The sequence below is a fragment of the Zootoca vivipara genome, chromosome 7 (genome assembly GCF_963506605.1).
Source record: "Zootoca vivipara chromosome 7, rZooViv1.1, whole genome shotgun sequence".
NCBI classification, from domain to species: domain Eukaryota; kingdom Metazoa; phylum Chordata; class Lepidosauria; order Squamata; family Lacertidae; genus Zootoca; species Zootoca vivipara.
In genome coordinates, this window is record NC_083282.1 from 22,903,372 (window position 1) to 22,923,492 (window position 20,121).

The following is a 20,121-nucleotide window of genomic DNA, read 5'->3' on the forward strand; positions in this document are numbered from 1 at the left end:
GACGTGTGGATCCAGAATTGGCCTCCACAGTCACTTATGGACTCATTGTTAAAACCGTGTTTATGGAAGACAATCTTACTCGGCTACGAGTGATCGCCAAAGAAGAAAGAAGATATGGTTTGGGTATTGTTGAAAGTATTGTATATTTGCATTGCCCTAGCTAGTTAGAGGCACAGCAATCAAAGAGAGAACTTTTTGTTGTTGTTGTTGCATAGCTTACATAAAGTCCTAGAATCTCTGCAGGACAAAGAAAGCTTGGGGAAATAGATGAAGTGGGGGAAATGTTGGTTATAATTTCCCTTAGAGGAAGAAGGTCCATCATTAGGTGTGCTTTTGTCCTTCCTCCCACCAATCTGCAATTTTACCAGGGAAGCTCTTCAAAACAGGCCACTAAACAGTCAGGTGTCTGCACTGATTGGTCTGTGGCCCCTTTTGCCAAGAAGGTCCCAAAGGGTGACTTTTGGCCCCCACCACTAGCTTTATCAAGGGCAGGTCTTCAAAACAACCTCCTATGCAAAGCAAAAGAGAAATGGCTGCTGTTTTGCATAGGAGGCTATTTTGCAGGGAGTCAACAGTGGCGGGGAGAACAGATCAGATCATTTCCAAGACAAGCTGGTGTCAAGCCAAAGGGAATGTGCCCACCTCGAGAGAAAATAAATGGTGTGAATGTGCACAGTACAGGTTTTGAATGCAGTTACTGTAATTCATCCTTAGTCTGTTACATTCAACTGCTACCAAAGAGCTTCCGCATCTTAGTAGTTAGCAGAGTTTGGTCTGCAATCAAATTAAAAGTGGACTAAGGCTGCAATTCAAGACCAGACACTATAATTTTGTCCGGAAAAGTCTGTCGCAGGCGACAAAGCCTTGTAGTTCCTCCAGTCTATTCCAGCCAGTGTATTTTGAGAAATGATAATATATTCTAACAACTTCCAACTCTGCCCCCCCGCCCCCCGAACCCAACCACATAAGTTAGCTGAAGTGCTGGATACCGTATTGGCCTGAATATAAGTCACACTCCCCCCCCCCAAAAAAATACCGACTGTGAAAAGTTTAAGAGCGGCTTAAATTCGCGACCTTATAAAAATTGGCTTTTACGATATCGCTGCTGAAACAGACATGTGGTAAAATGGGATGGGTATGATTGCATGTGGAATTTTAAGGGAGCAGCTTATATTCGGGTATTGTCTCTCCCCACCCCCCTGAATTTTTTTTTTTAAATAAAGAAACTTTATTAGTATCAAAAAAGAAAAAACAATACAAACCAATAAAATCAATAAAAACATTTGTCTCATCTCATTGTTGAGCCCACTTTGTCCCTTTCCCCCCACCCCTCCCCTGTCCCACCCCCTGCGCTTCTCATCCTGTTTCTAGCTTATCCTTATGTATTCCACTTAATCATTACATACCTTAATTCATTCCATAACACCAAAAGAAAAATATATATACATATTATATTAGCACAATTGTATATTCTCTTGGTAATTTATTTATGACAGAATTGTTAGACATCTAAGATTGTGTTTGGTTTTTCCAATTTATTCTTAATATAATTAATAAATGGTATCCAGATTTTTATGGTCTCCTCTGAATTTTTCCCTCTGATTTCTTCATGATTTTTTTGCCAAGTTATAATAATTAAATAATTTTATTTGCCAATCTTCTTTACTTGGAATTTCCGTGGTTTTCCAATTTTTTGCAATTAATAACCTGGCAGCTGCGACCGCATAACTAACTGTACATCTATCACTTGGTTGGATGTCCTCAGGTATCATTCCAAGGAGGAACATTTCGGGGCTTTTCCTAAAGGAATACTTTAACATTTTCTTTAATTCATTATACAACATTTCCCAGAATTCTCTGATTACACTACAGTTCCACCACATGTGGATAAATGTTCCGACCTCCTTTCTACACCTCCAACATAGATTGCTGGTCCCTGGGTACATTTTAGACATTTTTAGTGGGGTCAAGTACCACCTATTTTGCATTTTCAGAATATTTTCCTTAAGATCGTAATTGGGCGTGAAATTTGAATCTTTTTCCCATAGATTTTCCCATTTCTGCATTGGGATAGCTTTTCCCAGGTCTTGACCCCACTTAATCATAAAATCCTTCGTCATTTCTTCTTCAGTTCTCCATTTTAAAATTATCTGATATAAATTTTTTATATATTTGTTCTTATTCACCATTAATATTTCCTCTAATTCACCATTAATATTTCCCCCCCCCCTGAATTTTAAAGGTGCAGCTTATTTGCGGGTGTGGCTTATATTCAGGCCAATACGGTACATCAAATTATGAAAACTTGTGTTTAGCAATATCTCTTCCACTGAAAATGCTTCTCTGTGTTGCATATTCAACAAAACGTTAGCAAAACTGAGGAATGTTTATTTTGAATCTTTTATTATCAAAGCTGCATGTATTAGGCCCTGGGTCTTTATTGCTCATCAAGTACAGATGTATTCATCTCATTACTGAAAAGAAAAAGCAGATGCGTTACCATGTGACAAATTCTTTCAGGGGTTTCATCAAGTTCCTTAGAAATCGGTCTGGGAATACCAGGTTGAAAATCACTGCCTCTCTTTTAAAATATTCTGAAAAGGTTTTCAGGGACACAAAAAACAAAAAACAATTCTCTAAGATGCCTCAAAATTACAATTTTTTGTAGGGATTTGTTTTCACTGGTGCAATATTTTTATGTTTTGGGATTTATAGGACTATGGTGTGTGGCATCCTATTTTTATTTATTTCTTTATTTGCTTCCTTGTAGTTCTCAAGATGAATATTAACGTGAGGGGAAAGTATTACCATAGGTCATTCTTCACCAGCTTGTTGCCCTCCAGAGGTTTTCGGTAACTGATGGGAGTTGTAGTCCCAAACATCTGGTGAGCAACAGGTTGGCAAAAACCACCATCTAGGGCAGTGGTGGCCAAACTTGGCCCTCCAGCTGTTTTTGGACTACAACTCCCATCATCCCTAGCTAACAGGACCAGTGGTCAGGGATGATGGGAATTGTAGTCCCAAAACAGCTGGAGGGCAAGGTTTCCCAAACCAGGGTATCCAGCTGTTTTTTGAACTACAATTCCCATCATCCCTGACCACTGGCTGTCCAAAAACAGCTGGAGACCCAAGTTCCGAAAACCCTGATCTAGGGTGAATACTGCTTTCCAGCACTCTAGTGCAGTGTTCCCCAACCTTGGGCCTCCAGCTGTTTTTGGACTACAGTTCCCATCATCCCTGAGCACTGGTCTTGCTAGCTAGGGATGATGGGAGTTGTAGTCCAACATCAGCTGGAGGTCCAAGGTTGGGAAACACTGCTCTAGTGGGCATCTCAAGAGAATAAATTTGTAAGGAAGGCCAATCATGTATTTGCACATGGTGCTCACTAATAATAATGTAAGAGTTATGAAAATCTAGGTTGTCTGATGTAACAAAATAAGCAGTTCTTGAAGACTAGTCTGGTGTAGATTTAGCAACAGAATTTCATCCAGAAAGGGCACAAAAACCTCAAAGGAAGCAGCAGAGAACCTCTGGTCTTCCAGCCTAATTCATCCCAACAGGCTTCCTCATTTGGCCCACAAAATTCTTTTGGTGAAGCCACACTCACCTGCCCTACACCGGGCATCATATACATGCAAAACCCTATACACAGTACTTTGCAAGCATTGAGAATCCGCTGATCATCAGGGCTTTGCAAGTGCTGTGTCAGGACGCATGCCTTTAAACAAAAATGGATGATTGACAGGTGGACAGCCTGTGTGACACATGAAAATCTGGATAGAATGCATAATAGTCTTACCAAGAAATCTGACAGTCCTGCGCACCAGTGGGTTTATATAGCAACAGTCTCCGGTTAATAGTGTTTTTTCTTGGTTTTCAAAATCCCGTGTGGCCATCTGTAAGCAAAACACTGCAGTTTCTCCAACGATGATCTTGAAGGGAGAGAACAAAGAAGAAAGGATTTCAGTAAATATGCTTAAAAGTGTGTGCAAACATTCCCGAAGGAAGAAGAAGAAGAAGGAGAAGGAGAAGAAGAAGAGGAGGAGGAGTAGGAGTAGGAGTTAGGAGTTAAGAATTAGGAATTAGGAATTAGGAATTAGGATTTGATATCCCGCTTTATCACTACCCGAAGGAGTCTCAAAGCGGCTAACATTCTCCTTTCCCTTCCTCCCCCACAACAAACACTCTGTGAGGTGAGTGGGGCTGAGAGACTTCAGAGAAGTGTGACTACCTCAAGGTCACCCAGCAGCTGCATGTGGAGGAGCGGAGACTCAAACCCGGTTCACCAGATTACGGGTCTACCGCTCTTAACCACTATACCACACTGGCTCTCTAGTGTCTAGCCGAGTGAGATGCTGAGTATACTGATATTCGGGGAGAGGGGAGGCTGTAGATTGTCATCTGTTTCCTTATTACGCCAGAGCAGGGATTGTCAACCAGGTGCCCACCAGCCATCATGGAACATAGGAAACAGCATTATACCAAGTGAAGATCTTGTTCCTAGCTCAGTTTTGTCTCCAGTGACTGGCCAGGTATTAAACCAGGCATCCCCAAACTGCAGCCCTCCAGATGTTTTGGCCGACAACTCCCATGATCCCTAGCTAACAGGACCAGTGGTCAGGGATGATGGGAATTGTAGTCCAAAACATCTGGAGGGCCGAAGTTTGGGGATGCCTGTATTAAACCAATGACCTACAGCCCTCCTCTACAGGCAGACTTTGCTTCTGGTTTATATGACCAAGCAAACTCATGGTGGGCACACTGCTACTAAATATGAGTTTATTTTGCAACACTCATGATTATTTGATATGATTTGTATCAATGTGAACCTTGTATTCCACTATAAAACATATTTTATGCTATTTGGGGTTTTTTAAACTTCCCATGATTACATATTATAATTATTATGCTATCATGTATTTTTTTAATTCCTCTTTCTAGATTTTTATTAAATGAGCATTTAAGACAAATATTTTCAGGTGCAACCTGTGAGCTAGAAACAGGGGTCAGGCGAAATGACGTGTGATAATTTGGAATTTCTTCAGTGCAGGTTTTTTTATATTCTGGTTAAAGAAACCAGGCAGTTTTAGCATAACATTTTAGAAGTCTTGGAAGTAAATTAATTCTGGATTCTTACGGAACACACAAACACACAGAGAGTACACACCAGTCCTACAATCCTTAAAAACAGGAATTTCAGGGCTTTGTCTCTCACATATCATCTATGATATCCTCTGCCTCAAGTCCTTGAGTAAATATGAATTTAACCTTGAATGCGAATTAATCAGAACAATGGCAACAACAAAGAGAGCTCTTTATATCCAGTCCTAAAACAGCATTTTGAGTCTTATTCACTCAAATGTTGAGTGAAAGCATTGACAGCATTCTGTATTTTAGAGGTAATCTTGCTCTCCTCCCACCTCCCCACAGCAGCTGTAAAGAACTGTAAAGAACACAATTGATTTGTTGCACCATATTATATAGACACTTCCTTTTCAGCGCAACTTTAACTGAGTCCAGAAGCAGATAAACGGCCAATGCAGCTGATGCAAGTTCAGAAGAATCTGCTCCAATTTGCTGTTCATGCCTGAAGAAATCTGACAGTAGTATTCTCTGAGCAAACTCCAGCCGGGTTTACCTCAGGACTCTCAAGCTCTTGGGGAATGGGGCTTATTATTATTTTTTTACTTAGTTATTTGCTCACTACAAAGCAACTTACAAAAATTAACAGCCAAAAGAATTTACATAGAAACAAAGAGAAGCCATTGCAGTAAAATCATTACAGCGACCCATAAACTTGTCATGACTTAAAAGTCTTTGAGAGCAGAAACTGGAAAGTGCTACGTAGAAGATTCTTACTGCCTTACTGATAGAATTTGCTTTCCTGCATATTAGACCATCCTGGAAAGCTGGAATGGGCCTCATCTAATGATTGTTCTAGTTCTGGCTTGGTTGCCAAATCTTTAGACTGTTGTGTCTCAGGAGATTATATCTGGCCTTGATCTGCAGTTCTGGACTTGAATCCCACCAACAAAATGTAGTTGCGTGGCACAACTAAACTTTATTATCAGTTTTATGGATTCCTGCCACGCTGCTTTGCACACAAGATTCAAGGGCGGAGTACAATTTTAGGTTTCCACAATCAAAGTGGATTAAAGTGCCCTGTCACCCTACTACCGGTAGTGCAGGGGTGATTGATTTAGGTCCATGCTTGGATAGAGATGTAGGCTTTTCTACTCTTTTGATACTGCCACGCTTTTGGATTTACATCCAGTTCATTCAATACAAGTACATGGGCCTCACTTTGAACTGTATTCCAGCATTAGCTGCTATTTTATGATTCTGTTATCACTCCTCCCACTGGGAAGGTCAAGCAATGTTCCGTGTTCTATTCTAAAATCTCCTTTACTGCCAATTACAAGCTGTCTTGCGAATTTTATTTATTAATCTCGTAAAAGTAATGCGGTAGATTTCTGCCTACATTCTTCTCAATCGCTGTTAGACCAATGTTTAGATTCTCCCCTCCTTCTCTCCTCCCCGATTATTTCTAATTTTGAGACACCTGCTGACACCTGCACCTAATGATCCAAATCTTGGCTGCATTATTTCTCATTAGCCTTCTGTTTCTCCATTAAATGAGCATTTAGTTTCAGTGTTCTCATGACAATCGTTTGTTCAGTGATATCAGAATGAAGAAACTCATAGGATTGCGTCAAGTCTCTGATGCTTGCTTAAGCTGATGAAAGAAAATGCCAATCTGATGCAGTTTTCCTTTCATAAATTTAATAAAATACTTTTATCCTGCTTCTCAGTCAAAGACTCTCAAAGTGGGTGTTTTAAATATTTTTTTTCTAACAAATTTAAAAGCATAAAGCAACACGTTAATTAGGACAGGCGCCCCCAAACTTTGGCCCTCCAGATGTTTTGGACTACAATTCCCATCTTCCCCGACCACTGGTCCTGTTAGCTAGGGATCATGGGAGTTGTAGGCCAAAACATCTGGAGGGCCGCAGTTTGGGGATGCCTGAATTAGGAAGTAAGCCCCACTGAAAACAATAGGGTTCATTTCAAAATTACAGAATGTCAGGAAAAATACTAAAATCAAATGATCTTTCCAAACTCTTACTATTCTGAAGGCATCAAGCACATACCAGAAAATTCAAGTTGCCCAATTAAAGTAGATTCAGAAAGTATGGAAGTTTCAATGGGCAGGATTCATCTAAACAGTCACATCAGGGGAAGCTTTGTACAAAGACAACTGCTTGTGTCCCCACCCCCCTCTTTCCCTCACACACACAAAAAATTGGCTCTGGGGGTCAGAAGAACTCCCAGAGCAGCATGCGGGGGGGGGCATCATTCCATCTGGCAAGCAAGAATTATTGTAGAGCGCTACATTGAATTCCACCTAATGTGTTTACTAAGTACAAGTCAAATGCAATGTGCTAAATTAGATTGCTCTCTTTTGGCCCAAAATACATTGTGAGTTGGCCGCTCTTTCAAGCATGTGCAGACACACATACACAAAGACACACACACGAGAGAGGGAGGATTGACACACAGCAGATGGGTTGACAGCTCCCTTTCTCTCCTCTTCTGCCTGCTCTCTATCTATCTTCTCTTCCCCATCCCATTCACTCTCATTCTGTGGCCCACCCCAAGCCTCTTGTTGGGACGTATCCAACTTGCAGGTTAGCCACCCCTCCTCTGGTTTCAGATGCAAACTATTGGCCTAATCGTATGAAGCAGTGCTATTTCCCTAGAAAAAAACAGGTGCCGGAACTCACCATGAACACCTCCCTCATTCTCTTAGAATGGCAATGACACTCAGCAGAGAGGTGCTGGAACCCAGCAGAGAGGTGCCAGAACTGAGTTCCTGTGAGTTCCCCCTGAAAAAGCCCTGGTATGCAGATTTGCATGAACTTCAGAAATAACTGCAAGCACACCAAAACAAAAGAGGCTACCTTTTAAGATTATTATTATTATTTTAAAAAATAATTACTGATTCATTATAACAATTCTAAATTAAAAGCCTTGGAAATTATTCATGATGATTTCATGTATTCATTCAGGAGGAGTTTCCATCCTCAAGCCAAACCAACACACGGGGGGGGGGGGGGATATTATTTGTGTTCAGTGGCCGGACAAGCAGATCAGACACTTGAGGCAGTGTGCGTGCCCTGCGCCCAGGGGCGGGGCCAGCTGCCTGCGGGGGTGGGGCCAGCCGCCCACAGGGTGGGGCGAGCCGGGGCAGGATGCTCTATGGCAGTGTTTCCCAACCTTGTGCCTCCAGATGTTTTGAGACTACAATTCCCATCATCCCTAGCTAGCAAGACCAGTGGTCAGGAATGATGGCAATTGTAGTCCGAAAACAGCTGGAGGCACAAGGTTGGGAAACACTGCTCTATGGGGCCTCCGATGAGTCTGCCTACCTCCTTCCACTCCTGCATATTTTTTATTCCTGATTCTACCACTACTCCATTTTTGGCTTTTCCCCTTGTAACCATGAGTCCTGTTTCCGTCACTGCATTCAATCTTCTGACCCAGTCTTCACAATGGGTTTATCCTGCAACTTCTTTGTAGCTGCCTTGTGTTACCGAGTACCAATGTGAAAACCCCTTATTTTGCCATGTTACAAGCAGACTGCTGAGTTAAAAGAAGAAGTTTATGACGTTAAAACAAGGCTAGTCACCCTCCACCACCCCCCTTAAGACTCTTGCCTTCCCTCCCCAAGCTGTCCGGTGCCATTGGGAGTTGGGTCCAACATCACCCCGAAGAAATCACATTGTCTTATCCCTGTGCTCAACCTACTGAAAGAGACCAAATGCGTTGAATTTTAAAACTTGGGAATTGCAGGATGAAGGTGAAATATCATATGGCCTCAAGGTATGACTGATGTTCTCATTAAATATCCAAGAATAGACCTAATATTCTTGTACTCGGAGCAATAAATTCTGAGGTCTAAAAGGGACACTACATCTGACATCTTTACGAGACAGGATTTCTTCCAATAATTGCCAGGTGCTCTTGAACAGATGATACACATGGAACATATATGGCTCAATATAGCTGAACTGCTTTTTTTTCCACATTTAGCAAATAGTTCATTTTTAGAAAGGCAAATCGGGTCCTCCCTAACAAGAGGGCACAGGTTGTGGTGCGACCTGGCAACCAGACACTGTGTTGTGGGTGGGAACGTTTGGATGGCCACAACACCCTATTGGAGGTCCCTCAATGCTGGGTGCAATCAGACCAATGGGGTGCCAGCAAATTTGTATCAAGGGACCTCTATTTAAGCCCATGCACATGTCCCTGAGCTTCCTCTTTGGGGCCAGTGCATCGGAACACCCGCCCACCTCTCCCTATATTTAGGGCTTGCACGCATGACCTTGCTATGCCATTGTGTGTCGTCTGTCGTTGGGACAGGGGCACGGCAGGAATTTTCCCCACTTGGCTGATTGGCTGGTGCCATTTGGGTTTTGCCTGCTGCGTAGCAAATCGTCACAACTTGTAAGGTTGCGGATAGGCTCTGGTTCAGGTTATAGGGGTCGCAGAGCAGTCTGGCCATCCCTACGGGATGGGTATTCCATTGGGACTCTTGGTTGGTCAACCCTGTGTGGGGTTGTGCCCAGAGCCAGAGTCCAGGGGGGCATCTGGCTGGTGGACTGGCTTGACCCCACCTTCCACTATGCCAGGTGTTTACCGAAGGCTGACCTATGGTGTGCCCTGGGTCAGCGCTGCCTGCAAAGGTTGCAGGGAGCTAGTTGAACCAGAGCCTATGCAACCACTCACTTGATTGTAATCAATCAAGTTGTGACCTAAATTCTGCCAAAACCCAAACCAAACATCTGAGTCTTGTCTGAATTTATTTGGGGATGGTTAAAGGGTCTACACACCCAATCTTTCTTTGAAAATGGAAAGCAATGGGAAGTTTACAACTCTGCTCAGCAGTCTGCTCCAACCACTATTCTCTTACCACTTACCAAGGGGGTAGAATCGTGTGTGTGTGTGTGTGTGTGTGTGTGTGTGTGTTCTTTTGAAGGGATTTGTACCTACTGTATTAACCCCGTGGCAGTTCTTAAAGTCAAAACACCCTATAGTCTAGACACCCATTAAAAACAAAACAATTTTCCTTTGAGCATAGATTCCAGTGGCCAAATCATTAGACCCACATCATCTATGGATAGGATTTGCCAGCTTCATTGCTGTTCCTGAGCTGCAGCTCAAGTGGTACAGGATCTGCTGTGCATGTCAAAGGTTCAATCCCAGGTTCAATCCCTGGGATCTCCAGGTAAGTCTGGGAAATACTCCTGCCTGAAACTTTGTAGAGCCTCTTCCAATCAGTGCAGACAACACTAAGCTACTGGTTTGACTCAGTCTAAGGAAACTTCCTATATGCCTTTTATAACAGCAGCCTAAGTAGACATGATCTGAGGTGCATTGCTGCCACCAATCAACCTTTCCACATCTTGGGTTTAAAAACAAACAATCCTGTGTCCTGTGTAGCATTATTGTGTCCAGGGTATCATATTCAGGCAATAGCCAATAAACTGGAGATCAGACCAGATAAACATTTACCCTCATTGCATGATCTTATTTGTTTCTTTTACTGGAAGTTAGCTGGGGAAGAAAGACTTGGTGGAAGACTCATGTCAATGGCTACCCTGTGCTCTGCATAATCCCACATAAGGTCTTAACACACCAAAATTAAACAGGGAAACCTCTCCCCCAAGTCAATTATGTTTCACATCAGGAAAATCTTCACCTGCTTCTTTTTTTGCACTTGAGACTGCCTTTAAAGTTTCAACTGAACTATGCATATTATTGAAAGACAGTACCTGTTTTGAATATTTAGTTGCGCCAAACCACTCTTCTTTATTTTCAAAATTATTAATTTTTTAACCCATGTTTTAAACAGGCTAAGTAAAACCTAATCTAAGAGCTAAGTGACACACCACAAAACAGTAGAGTGTATAAGGCAGCAATCTCTATGCTCTTTGTGGATTTATTAAATGTAAATCCAAGTATAGGCACTGTAGGAGAATTTGTGATTTTTAAATAGGTTTTTCCTGCTAAGTATGCATCTCAATATTCAAATCTGCAAATATGAATTTGACTTTCCTTTTCTGCTTGTGTGCATTAGTTTAGAAATATCATATTCTGAGGCCCCAAAACCCACTCTATAAGCAAACCCCAATGGAGTAAACAATTCTTTGATCTTGCACAATCATTTGAGTAACAAAGCATTGAATGTTATTCCTCTCCAGGGTTCACATTCAAGTTTCTTGCAAATAGTTTCTATGAGTGATTGTCAAGCCACACGTTACAGCAAAAATAAATCCCCAAGCTTCCATTAAAGATCCGTCAAGACTTAAATTCTGATTGTACATACAGTATAGACTATTAGGGGAGCCCACTGCTTATTTCGCTCCATTGTAAAAAATTATCTTTATTTCTGCCCTCTTCTTAATATTATTTAACCAATGATCAATCCACAAGAAGGCTTGCCTTTTTATCCAACGACTGATAAACTTTTGTCAAAAGCTTTTGCGTCTAAGCTTATAATGCCTACCATTCTTTTTGACATTCTTAAAGAACTGGTGAGGCAGGACTTCCATTTGCAGAAGTCATGCTGATCCTTCCACATCAATACTTGTTTTTTCTGCACGTTGAACAATTTAGCTTCAATAATGCTTTCCAACAACTTGGCAGTGTCAGAAGTCAGGCTAATGGGCCTCTAATTTCTGAGTTTCAACTGAATGAATCCCTTTTTAAAAATTGATATTACCCTTGCTACCATCCAGTCCTTTGGTAAGGAGACCAATTTAGTGACAGGTTCCCTATTTTTGCTAGAGCAACAATTTCACACTCGGGTTCTTCAGAAGCTCTCAGATATATTCCATCCAGGCCTAGTGACTTGTTAATTTTTAATTTGTCAGTTAGTCTTGGCACTTCATCTCTTATCACCTCCATTTGACTCCATTCTTCAAATGCCTTTCCTGAAAAAATCCTGCTGGTGGATGTAAAGAATTCATTTTTCTCTGCAATTTTGCTACCCTTCTTTAGTAATCCTTTTACAACTCTGTCATCTTGCGATCTTCCTACCCCTGTGACTGTCTCTTCCGTCTCATGTATTTAAATAAATTATTATTGCTTTATGAAATGATGTTATCAATATGCTTCTCAATGTTTATTTGCTTGCATTGCTGACATGTTTACAAGAATTTATGCTGTCTTCAAATTTTACTTTGGACAAGATTTCAAAGTAGCTTCCCTGGCTTTTCTAGCTTCCTTGACTCTGCTTGTTAAAGGTAAAGGACCCCTGGATGGTTAAGTCCAGTCGAAGGGGTGCGGCACTCATCTCGCTTTTCAGGCCGAGGGAGCTGGCATTTGTCCACAGCTTTCCAGGTGATGTGGCCAGCATGATTAAACCACTTTTGACACAATGTGTCACTGTGATGAGTGTCAGAGCACATGGAAGTGCCGTTTACCTTCCTGCCGTAGTGGTACCTATTTATCTACTTGCACTTTGATGTGCTTTCGAACTGCTAGGTTGGCAGGAGCTAGAACCGAACAATGGGGGCTCACCCTGTTGTGCAGACTCTGACCTTCTGATTGGCAAGCCCAAGAGACTCAGTGGTTTAGACCACAGTGCCACCCGTGTCCCTTGTTAACCATGCAGGTAACCTCTTATATTTATTTGACCTTATGATCTATGGCAGGGGTAGTCAACCTTTTTATACCTACCTCCCACTAATGCATCTTTCTTGATGGTAAAATTTCCTTACTGCCCACCAGTGCTGCAGTAACATGTGCCGTAAAACCCCCTACCACCCACCTGGAATCCTGAAACGCCCACTAGGGACCAGGTTGACTACCCCTGATCTATGGCATACCTTCTGGCAGATATTTAGATATCATGGCTTTAAATAACAATGCACCCTGAGCATCATAGATCCTCTTGACTCTCCCTTTGAACCAGCTTTTAACTAATCCCTTTACTTTTGTGCAATTTTCCAGCAAAAGTCGTAATGGGATTAAAGGGGGGAATGGCAGCTATGTGAAGATAATAAATAGCAGCTTTTTTGAGAAGGGGTTCTCCTTAGTACAGTCACCAGGCCTGCTCTGAACTCTCAGGTGCTTTTACCTGGCTGAAATGTGTACAGAGGTTAAGAGTCACATCTGTGCCTCTGCACACTTTCACCTCTGGCGCCAACAACCACTGGCAGCCAGCCCTCAGAAAGTTCCCTACAAGAGCATGTGACCCTTGGGTTGAAAATGGCCTCCCTCGGTGCTCCATTTTCATCTCACTTTTACATTGGTACCTTGGTTTAAGAACAGCTTAGTTTATGAAGAACTTGGATTAAGAACGCTGCAAACCCGGAAGTAGGTGTTTTGGTTTGTGAACTTTGCCTTGGAAGCACGGCATGCTCCAGTTCCTGTTGAGTGTGTTCCATTTGTAAATTGAGTCCGCCGCTACTATGGGAAAGGACGCCTTGGTTTAAGAACATTTTGGTTTAAGAACGGACTTCCGGAGCGGATTAAGTTTGTAAGCCAAGGTACCACTGTAATTTGTATACCACCTTTCTATATCGCTATACACAAAGTGGTCCACAACATCAAAAATATACAACGAAGAACATACACCTGATCCAATGCCAAGAGTCATAATGAAAAATAAAGTTAAAATAAACAACTCATATGAAATAAAGTAATATTCATTTATATTCTATTAGAATATAACAGTACACAATAGAATTAACTCTCAAAACATCAACAAATGATAATTAAACAGAAGTTAACTCTTAACAATGACCATAAATAATTACTAAGCTTTGATCAATAAAAATAACTGCCGGTCACAATGCATAGAATACCACTATACAGACGTACCTTGGCTGTTGAACAGTCTAGTTATCAAATGTTTTGGCTCCCGAACGATCGAAACCCGGAAGTGAGTGTTCCGGTTTTCAAACGTTCTTTTGGAAGCCGAATGTCCGACGGGGCTTCCGGGGCTTCCAATTGGCTGCAGGAACTTCCTGCAGCCAAGCAAAAGCTGCGCTTTGGTTTTCGAACGTTTTGGAAGCCGAACGGACTTCCGGAACCGATTCCGTTCGACTTCCAAGGTACGACTGTACATACAAAGCCATGTAAAAGGATCAAATTGAATAACCGAGGCACACAACTTATTGAACTATTTTTTTAAAAAAAAAATCCCCGAAATCCTCTTCTCCCTTCCCAGTTGCTTCTGCTGCGTAGTCACGGCCTGGGAGAGGCTAGTTGCTCAGTGTGACTTGATTGAAGGTTGGAGAGGCGAGGCTGATTCCCCCTTCTTTGCACTTCCTCACTGAGGAAGCTGGCTTTAAAATGTGATCTTGTTTTATACAGGTGTATGCATCTGTATGCATCTCTGTGTCTTTATTGCATTTATATCCCAACTGTTGCTCCAAGGAGCTCGAAATTGTGCACGTGGTTCTCCCCCTCCTCATTTAATCCCCATGCCAACCCTGTGAGGTAGGTTAAGCTGAGAGGCAGTGACTGGCCCATGGCCATTCAGTGAACCTCATGGCCAAGTGGGGATTTGAACCCCAGTCTCCCGGGTTCCTGATCCAGCACTCTAACCCCTACAACCCACATAGCTGGTGCCTTAATCCCTATCCCTGTTAAATACCACAAAGGGAAAGTCAATGCAAACTTGTTGCTGTTGTGCAGATTCATTCATAGCAGGTAGGGGTATCTTGAAGATCTGCCCTTGGACTGACCAAAAGTGACATTTGTGCACCCTTAGCAACTGTTGCCGCCTCGGGGAAATCTACTTTGCATGCTGGCAATTTCTCTGAAGAAAAATCCACCAGCGTAAACTGTGGTCCTTTGAGGTTTTGTAAATGAGAACTGCACTTTTCTGTAAACTGATATTGGCTTGTGAGGTGAGACCGCTGACAGGAAGAGCAGTAGCAAAATAACTATCAGTAGCAATTTCTAGTTCATTATGCTGAGCCTTCCCTTGGGGCCATTTTTGCTGTATTTCCTTGTTTCCATTGCTCCTTGTTTGTTTAATAGACACAGAATACACTGTTTAATTCCTATATAAGCAGGGTGGTATTTTTTTTCTCTCCCCACTATTGGGAAAAATAACCAGCCATTTTGAAGGGAAAGGAAAACAATTTCCTTGTTAATTCAGCTGGATATGTTGCTGATTAGAATAAATAATGAGATTGACACTGGAACTGAACATTAAGAAACAAATTTGATACCACACGTAAAATTAATGTTGCCTTTGTGATTGTGATCTTAAATTGTTGCCGCTTCTCTGCTTCAAATCATGTTAAATTGTTTAATTTCTTTTATCTGGACCTTTTTATGCCGCTGCTTCGTTTAAAGTTTCACGTGTTGGTTTCTATGTCTAAATTGTTTCTGTGATTCTGATGGTGAGGCCTTTCTCTGAACGGTGGCAGAAAAAGACTGAAATAAATAAATGAAATTAGGAATTCAATTACTGATTTCTGTGCATAAAATATTATACGCCACCCCCAGCTTGTTATTGATCATTAGATATGGGGCTTGTGCGTGGCATATTATTTACCAAGTGACCTGTGATACGCATTAAAAGGTATAATGCAGCTAGCTACATTAGGGCAAAATGTGGGTCACATGTCAGCTGAATTTGCTATGGTAACACTACCATTGGTGTATAAAATTGCACATCTTTCCCTTTATGGACATTATGAGGTAGATGGTAAAAATCAGGGCTGGTGTCACAGGGAGGGAAGAACTGCCAGGGACCCCCCTGGACATGCTGCAATGAGGAAGTTTGAGGGTTTTTAGGTGGCGCTGTGGTTAAACCACTGAGCCTAGGGCTTGCTCATCAGAAGGTCGGTGGTTCGAATCCCTGTGACGGGGTGAGCTCCTGTTGCTTGGTCCCAGCTCCTGCCAACCTAGCAGTTCGAAAGCACGTCAAAATGCAAGTAGATAAATAGGAACTGCTACAGCGGGAAGGTAAACGGTGTTTCCATGTGCTGCTCTGGTTTGCCAGAAGCGGCTTTGCCATGCTGGCCACATGACCTGGAAGCTATACGCCGGCTCCCTCGGCCAATAATGCGAGATGAGCGTGCAACCCCAGAGTCGGTCACGACTGGACCTAATGGTCAGGGGTCCCTTTACCTTTACCTTTTAATATGTTATTCTGCTAATTATTGCAGAAGACACTGACCATTCACCTGGCAAGGGTGATTTTGAAGTATTTGGTGAGCATAATAACATTTTAAGTCATGGGAATGGAAGATATATGGTCAATCTGTTCATCTTTTTTTAAAAAAGGAAATGTTTTAATTTTGGATGCGTACAACATAGGAACTGGAGTAAGAATGCAGACTACTGAGGAAGGCTGACGAAGCCGAAATGTATCTGACATTCCAGGTATTCACACAACTCTGCTGAAGAATATGGAGAGCATTTAGTGTACTCTCCTGTGTTCTTTCTTACTCACATTACTGCGAGAGAAGGTCAGCGGTTTGAATCTGCTCAGTGGTGGTGAGCTCCTATTGCTCCGTCCCAGCTCCTGCCAACCTAGCAGTTTGAAAGCACACCAGTGCAAGTAGATAAATAGGTACCGCTGCAGCAGGAAGATAAACAGTGTTTCCATGCGCTCTGGCACTCATTACGGTGTCCCATTGGTCATGCTGCCACATGACTCGGAAAGATGTCTGTGGACACACGCCGGCTCCCTCGGCCTGAAAGCGAGATGAGCGCCATAACCCTATAGTCGTCTGCGACTGGACTTAACCATCCAGGGGTCCTTTACCTTTACCTACTGTATGCTTATACTGTATACATGTTGAGGATACAATGTCATACGATTGTTCCACCTGTGTTGCGGCTCATCAGGTGGAACTATACCCCTCCTCTTCATACACAAACTGCTCTAGGATTCTCCCATTCCCTGCTCCAGCAAATTTCAGGGCCTGGGGATATGTGGGGGAGGAGAGGAGAGAATGTCCTTATGGGGTTGGTTTGGTAAATCCTGCCCTTCCTTATTATATTCTTTCAGTTCGCAGATTTAGCCAACTGAAGTTTCTGTATTGTACAAGTTTTGTTTTAGTGCATGGGCTATCATTATTATTATTATTATTATTTGCTTGTTTTTCCTTTTTACATCCACAAGGCTCAACTTTCTTCTTTCCCTTTGTTTATAATGGTTTGTTTTCCTTGACTTCTGTGCTTCGTGTAATAGTAAAAATGATTCATTTTGCACAAATTCAGACTTTTAAGTAGTAACTGGAGGGGGTGATCATCTCATCTCTCCTCTATGCAGCTTCTCTGTTCTTCTCCCACAGCTTGCAAGAAATCCATATTTTCTGCACAATCCCGGGAACCTGCCTCAGCTGTTTAACAGATGACCGAGCGTGGGTTGATTTAACCTTGATCATTCCCTGCGTAAAACAACTGAGAATCTGGGGATTCTCTATATTTGGAAGCGCATAATATAGAACCCTTGATATTGGGAGATTTTGTGACAACTCATCTCCAGTAGGTCTTGCGCCCATGATGCAGTTGCTGAGACTGAAGGGCCATGCCTCCCCACAGCTGCCCAAGTCCCCTCATCTCCAGGGTTTTCTCCAAGCAATTCGAGACTGCATCTGTATGCAGCCAACCTCTCCTCCACCCTTTTTATGACTCTTCTGGTTCCGGGAGACCAGGAGGGAGGGGAGCTTGTCACAGCAGGAGGGGGAGACGCCCATGACTCTTCACCAGCCTGACTCATCTTTGCCTGTTGGCCTCCCTACTCTCCTGCTTCAGCTTCTGTCTCTGATTCTGGACTCTGCCCCAGACCTGTTACCTCTTCAGCTTCCAACACCTCCTCTTCCCAGTCTTCTCTCTCTTCATTGTCCCACCACCAATACTGTACCTGGTCTCTGAGCCTTCTTCCTTTGGGGGTCCCCCCAGTGGATTCCTCCCACCATTACATGACATCAGGGCAGAAGGAGGCAGCCAACACAGATCACAGAAATTAAAAGTGTGTGGCAACTCACAATGCCAGTCCTGGATTTAAACAATGAGGACAGTCAGCAGGCACAGCTGAGAGAGATGCAGTCTTATGAGTTGACAAAAGGGAGTAATGGTGGAACTTGTCTCTATTCTAGTCCCCAGGGGGAAATTGCTACTTGCCACAGGTAAGTAGGGAAATACTAAATTGCAGTTTGTAGCTGAAAGGATTATTTGGCAAATAAAGATTGTCTGGCTGGCTGGAAAGAACAGATTAATCAGATATTTTGAACTAGGAGTTTCAGGGGGAGATCTATATGAGAGCGTTTCACACAACACCAAGTGACAAGATCTATTATTCAGTCCCCCAGCCTTTTGAAAAACAATCTGTGGTATAGAGTGGCATGTTTTGTGACACAGCGGAGCTAAAAGCTTTTTTGTTCTAATATTTTATACATTGTCTGAGTATGCCCTTTCATTCCCCATGAAAGAGGTTTTCTCTTCAAGCCTAGATTGCCAACGCTGGGAATGCATGAGCGTTAAGAAATTAGAAGAAAAATTTGATACATCACCACACACCATGGCCTGGATCCTATGAGTACCAAGTCAAATGCAATGTGCTAAATTAGACTGCTCTCTTTTCGCCCAAATTTACATTGTGGGTTGGCCGCTCTTTCAAGCATGTGCAGACACACATACACAAAGACACACACACACGAGAGAGGGAGGATTGACACACAAAGTGGAATACAGCAGATGGGTTGATAGCTCCCTTTCTCTCCTCTTCTGCCTGATCTCTATCTATCTATCTTTCCTTCCCCATCCCATTCACTCTCATTCTGAACAGGGCTGGGGCGCCCATTTAGGCGAACTAGGCAGCTGCCTAGGGCACCAAAATGGAGGGGGCGCTGGCCAGCCTGCCCGCCCCCCGCTGCCCCCCGGTGCTGCCTGGGGCCGACTCCACTTCGCCTGCCACTGCTGAGCAGCTTCAGGCCGCTATCCTGAGGCACACGCGTGCCTCCAGAGAGTGGCCTGAAGCCACTCAGCAGCTCCGGAGGTGCGCGGGGAGCGCAAGCCTGGGGGCACCTCGCCGCGCCTCTCAGCTGTTTTTTATTTTATTTTTATTTTTCTACTTTCTGATTTTTTCTACTTTCTGATTTTTTTCTATTTTTTATTTTTATTTTTTCTACTTTTTATTTTTTCTACTTTTTTATTTTTATTTTTTCCACTTTTTTATTTTTATTTTTTCTACTTTTTATTTTTTTTTCATTTTTTATTAATGGGGGGGGCAGAAGGTGATCTTGCCTAGGGCGCAAAAAACCCTAGCACCAGCCCTGATTCTGTGGCCACCCCAAGCCTCTGGGTGGGACGTATCCAACTTGCAGGTTAGCCACCCCTCCTCTGGTTTCAGATGCGAACTATTAGCCTAATGGTATGCAGCAGTGCTATTTCCCTAGAAAAAAAACAGGTGCCGGAACTCACCATGAACACCTCCCCCATTCTCTTAGATTGGCAATGACGCCCACCTGAGAGGTGCTGGAACCCAACAGAGAGGTGCCAGAACTGAGTTCCTCTGAGTTCCCCCTGAAAAAGCCCTGGTATGCAGATTTGCATGAACTTCAGAAATAACTGCAAGCACACCAAAACAAAAGAGGCTACCTTTTAAGATTCTTATTATTATTATTTTTAAAAAATAATTACCGATTCATTATAACAAATCTGAATTAAAAGCCTTGGAAATTATTCATCATGATTTCATGCATTCATTCAGGAGGAGTTCTCATCCTCAAGCCAAACCAACACATGTAACACACTCTATAGAAGATATGAAATGTAAATTAGGGCCAAAAGAGAGCCATCTCATGAGATATCCCTGCTAGCAGAAGGAGCTGGTTTTCATCATTTCCTCCTATAGTTCTCTGTACCAACCATCAAAATGATGCTCTGGGGGTTGGAGGGTGCTCCAGAAAAGTGTGGGAGGTGGCACTGGAGGTTTCAGGGAGAATGGGTGAAAATCTCTTTGCCTACCTTTCTACCGCTGGGAGCATTTCCTGGATCAGAGTTCCTTCCATTCACAGAAGGGCAACTCAGGATCCAAGTCCATTTCTGGTGAACATGCTGCATGCTAAAGAGCATACTTCA

At 42.7% G+C, this 20,121-nt stretch overlaps 1 protein-coding gene across 2 annotated transcripts in view; it reads right to left on the minus strand.

Moving 5' to 3' along the window:
• Nucleotides 1-20,121, minus strand: part of PLPPR5 (phospholipid phosphatase related 5) — a 77,755-nt gene that overhangs the window by 34,274 nt on the left and 23,360 nt on the right. For both annotated transcript variants that reach the window (XM_035123303.2, XM_035123301.2), the window contains exon 2: nucleotides 3,800-3,932. In XM_035123303.2, coding sequence (XP_034979194.1) covers nucleotides 3,800-3,932 — 133 coding nt within the window. The remainder of the gene's footprint in view (nucleotides 1-3,799; nucleotides 3,933-20,121) is intronic.